The following is a 4,184-nucleotide window of genomic DNA, read 5'->3' as shown; positions in this document are numbered from 1 at the left end:
AAATATTTACTTCAAAATAATAAATTTAGCACATTAAATTGAATAATATTGATCATCTACAAGGCCAACGATATCTGGACCTCTGTCACGTTCCTCAGGACACTGTAATATTGTAACAAGATGATTAATAATAATCACGTCACCCGGCAGTAGTTTTACTGTTTCGGTGTGTAATATAAAGACAGAATTTGACATAAAGCTGGTGGTAAGCATGATCGTCCTTTGTGGAAAAAGATTTATGGAAAATAACTCTGAAACCTGCGATAAAACATTATTGTATAACAAAGATTTGCAGAGTGACGGTGATGCAACCCGTCAAAATAAGAGATGTACTGATATGTATTTGCTTGCTCTTCTTTTTCATCATTATTGCATAAAAATAGATTTTGTAGCTTAAAACAATAAGTGGCAGAAGTAAACTAAGTAATTTGTCTGATGACTAGTGCATGTAATTATTTGTTTTTGTCATATTTCTATGATTCCTACAGTTTCTCCACCATCTCCAGGAGCTGATTTACTTGAGTCTCGTCTCTTGTGTTCGTGTCTAACACGTGATACCGGCGGCCGCATCTGTCCAGCAGCCGCCGTAGAGGCTCTCCGCTCTTCTCGATGTGTTTGTCCACTGTCCGTCCCCGCAGCTCCTCTCCATAGGTGAACAACACCACCGTTCTTCTCCACACGTCGTTTCCCAAAACACTGAGGTACATCTCCACAGCTCTCCTGTCTCTCTCTCTGAACCGGTCCACCGGTACAGCCAGCACGAACGACGTCTTGCTCCTCTCGGGGCAGAAGGACGGGCTTCGAATGATCTCCGTCCTGACCTGCTTGGGGTTTGCCAGACCGAACAGACTCCACCCGGGGGTGTCCACCACCGTCACAGGCCACCCTGATACCCTCCCCCGGCCTGCAGAGCACCTGACGGTCTTCATGCCGACCTGAAACTCGTCACTGTCCAGGATCATGTTGCCTGCCGAGCTTTTCCCCGACTTCCTCCTCCCCAGCAGGATGAGGCAAAGAGCGGGCTTAAAACCAAAAACTGGACATCCTGCAATGGATTTTTACATTTTACACACTTTTTTTCAGTTGTTGCTGATTAACGACAACATTGAAAATATCAAAGCTTACCTCGGGCCATATACGGTGCTCCTGAGGTCATCTGCATCCTTCGTCCTGAGCTCCCATCATGCATCACTGTCATTTCTATCTCCTCTCGTCGTCCCTGTAACCTCCTGTCCTCCTTTATGCTCAGGTTTTGTCTCAGCAGGGTGTACATCCTGTCCTGGATCTCCCTCGGACGCCTGTTAGTCTCCGTCATGTTCCAGATCTTCCCGAAGAGCTCTCGGCGCTGATCCTCTGCAGCTCTGGACTGGTTGGTCAGGACCTGGTACCTGTTCCCACATCGCTCCAGCAGCCAGCGAAGAGTCCCACCCTGGTGACGTACGTGTTCCTGGATCGGCAGCCCTCCTGCAGCACAGATAACCTCACGGGTTAACCTCAGTGGACAGAGAAGGACCAAGTAAGTAAGAAATGAACGCGACTAAGAGCTAACTGCTAACGTCAGCATGTTAACGTGATCACATGACGATGCCGCGAGAAACCGCGGATTCATGAACACATGTAGGCTACAGAGTGAACACTAAAAGAGTCATTCAAAAAGACCGTTTGTTCATATTTTGCCCATGACCTGTCATCCCAGCTTAAGGCTTTACCGTGGATATAAAGTGTAAGCAGATTGACCACAGTGATTTTTTTCTCTGATTGTTTCATTTGAAGCTGTAAAAGTAGTTAAAAAAACAAAAAAAACACTATTTCACGATGGAAAAATTGATGTTTTGCAACAAAGCTACAGGATTTTTTTTAACTTTTGGACAAACTACATAAAATAACCTTCTAAGACATGCCAAAGCATAGAAAGTTTCAAAAAAGGCCAAAACCGCCATCATTTGGCATGACGAAAAAATGACTGAAAATGCAAGGCTATAGTATGGCAAAAATGTCAAAATTTGACATGTCCCAAAAACAGCTGAAAACAACATTAAACCACATAAAATTTCCTTCTGAAACACACCGTGGCATAGAAAGTTGCAAAAATAGCCAAAAACACCATAATTTTGGATGAGGAAAAAATGACAGAAAAAGCAAGGCTATAGTATGGCAAAAATGTCAAAATTTGACATGTCTCAAAAACAGCTAAAAAACACATTAAACTATATAAAATAGCCTTTCAAGACACGCCATAACATAGAAAGTTGTAAAAATGGCCAAAAACACCATCATTTGGCATGTTGAAAAAATGACCGACAAAGCAAGGCTATAGTATGGCAAAACATCAAAATGTCATGTGTCGAGTTGTAAAAGTAGTTAAAAAATTAAAAAAACACTATTTCATGAAAAAAATTTTTAGGAAAAATTGATGTTTTGCAACAAAGCTACAGGATTTTTTCAGAACATGGATAAAGAAATTAATTATTAAATCAATGTACCAACTGGCCAAAGCCAAGTCAATTTCATTTATTAAGCCCATTACTGCAAGTCACAATTTGACTCAGAGGGCTTTACAGCATACAGCATCCCTCTGCTCTTAGACCCTCACATCGACGAAGGAAAAACTCCCCGAAAAACCCTGCAACAGGGGAAAAATAGTAGAAACCTCAGGAAGAGCGACTGAGGAGGGATCCCTCTTCCAGGACGAACAGACGTGCAATAAAAGTCATAAATAATCATTTAAGCACAAAGCAAATATATCACAGTTTACCTAATTTTTCTCCATGTGTGAAGAGGACCATGGATCTCTGCCAGATGGGGGTTTGGAGCAGTCTGAGCTGGGCCTCCATGGCCGTCCACTCCTCCGGACCGAAGCTGGAAGAGATGGGCAGCACCAGCAGGACGACGCTGGGCCCCGGGGTGCAGAGGCTCAGGCCTCTGCAGAGCTCTCTGGACACCCTGGCTGGAGTGGAGGTGTGGGACAGCCACCCGGGAGTGTCCACCACCGTCACCTGATTGATCACATTTAATAAAAGTGAGTACAGACAAGATTTGAAGTTAAAATGAGTAAATCCAAACAGCGAACTTGAATATATTCACTTGTACTCCACAGATGGTGGCGATCTGTCGGGAGCTGCGGGTCGTTTTTTTGTGGAAAGCAGCTTTTCCCAGGATGGCGTTTCCTGCCGTGCTCTTCCCACTTTGTTTCTCGCCCAGTAACAGCACAACCACTTGGGGCGAGCTTGAATCTGGACGTGACAAACATTCGTAAGTTCCCATTCATGCACACTAAAACACAGTTTCCATCAATCTTTTACATAGCGTGAATAATACAGTAATTTTTTTTTTTTTGCGATTTTGGACAATACTTTATTCTGACAGTTTTGAGCTGCTCTGGACACTGTACGATACCGATGGCTTTTTTAAAAAATGTTATTTTAGACAATAGACTATACTATATTCTTTTAATGATATTTTGGAAAATATAATATACTTTGACTATTTATGGTATTTTGCCATGACCGAAAAAGCACGGCAAATGTCAAAATTTAGCATGTCCCAAAAACAGCTGAAAACAACATTAAACCACATAAAATAACCTTTCAACATATGCCACTGAATAGAAAGTTGCAAAAAAAGCAAAAAACACCATAATTTTACATGTCGAAAAAATGATTAAAAAAGAAAGGCTATAGTTTGGCAAAAATGTCAAAATATGACACGTCCCAAAAACAGCTGGAGATCATGTTAAACCCTATAAATTAGCCTTACAAGACACGCCATGAAATAGAACATTTTTGCCAAACTATAGCCTTACTATTTTGGTCATTTTTTGGACGTTGTATATTATGTTGTTTTTCGCAATTTTTGCACATTTAAATGCTATGGCGTGTCTCAGCACGCCACTTAACGCTGTTTTGAGGTGATTTAAGCTGTTTCTGGGACATGTCATTTTTTGCCATTTTTTCCATTTTTGCCATACTATAGCCTTGCTATTTTCATCATTTTTTGGAGGTTATATATGATGTTATTTTTGGCAATTTTTGCATATTTAAATGCTATGGCGTGTCTTAGCACGTTATTTTATGCTGTTTTGATGTGTTTTAAGCTGTTTTTGGGACATGCCATTTTTCTCCATTTTTGCCATTTTTGCCATTTTTGCCATACTATAGCCTTGCTTTTTTGGTCATTTTTTGGAC

General features: G+C 41.3%; 1 protein-coding gene across 1 annotated transcript; it reads right to left on the bottom strand.

The window, feature by feature from the left end:
- Window positions 1-73: 73 nt before the first annotated feature.
- Window positions 74-3,233, bottom strand: LOC121937910 (GTPase IMAP family member 8-like; the record flags this gene model as incomplete). The annotated part of the gene is made up of 4 exons (XM_042481200.1): window positions 74-1,045; window positions 1,126-1,464; window positions 2,756-2,996; window positions 3,085-3,233. Coding segments are annotated over 4 exons (1,292 nt in total), but the record flags the coding sequence as incomplete, so codon positions are not given.
- Between the last annotated feature and the right edge of the window lie 951 nt (window positions 3,234-4,184).

Source organism: Plectropomus leopardus, unplaced genomic scaffold (assembly GCF_008729295.1).
Source record: "Plectropomus leopardus isolate mb unplaced genomic scaffold, YSFRI_Pleo_2.0 unplaced_scaffold27829, whole genome shotgun sequence".
Classification (NCBI taxonomy): Eukaryota; Metazoa; Chordata; class Actinopteri; order Perciformes; family Serranidae; genus Plectropomus; species Plectropomus leopardus.
The sequence above is the reverse complement of the archived record's forward strand: the minus strand, read 5'-3'. Positions and strand labels throughout refer to the sequence as shown.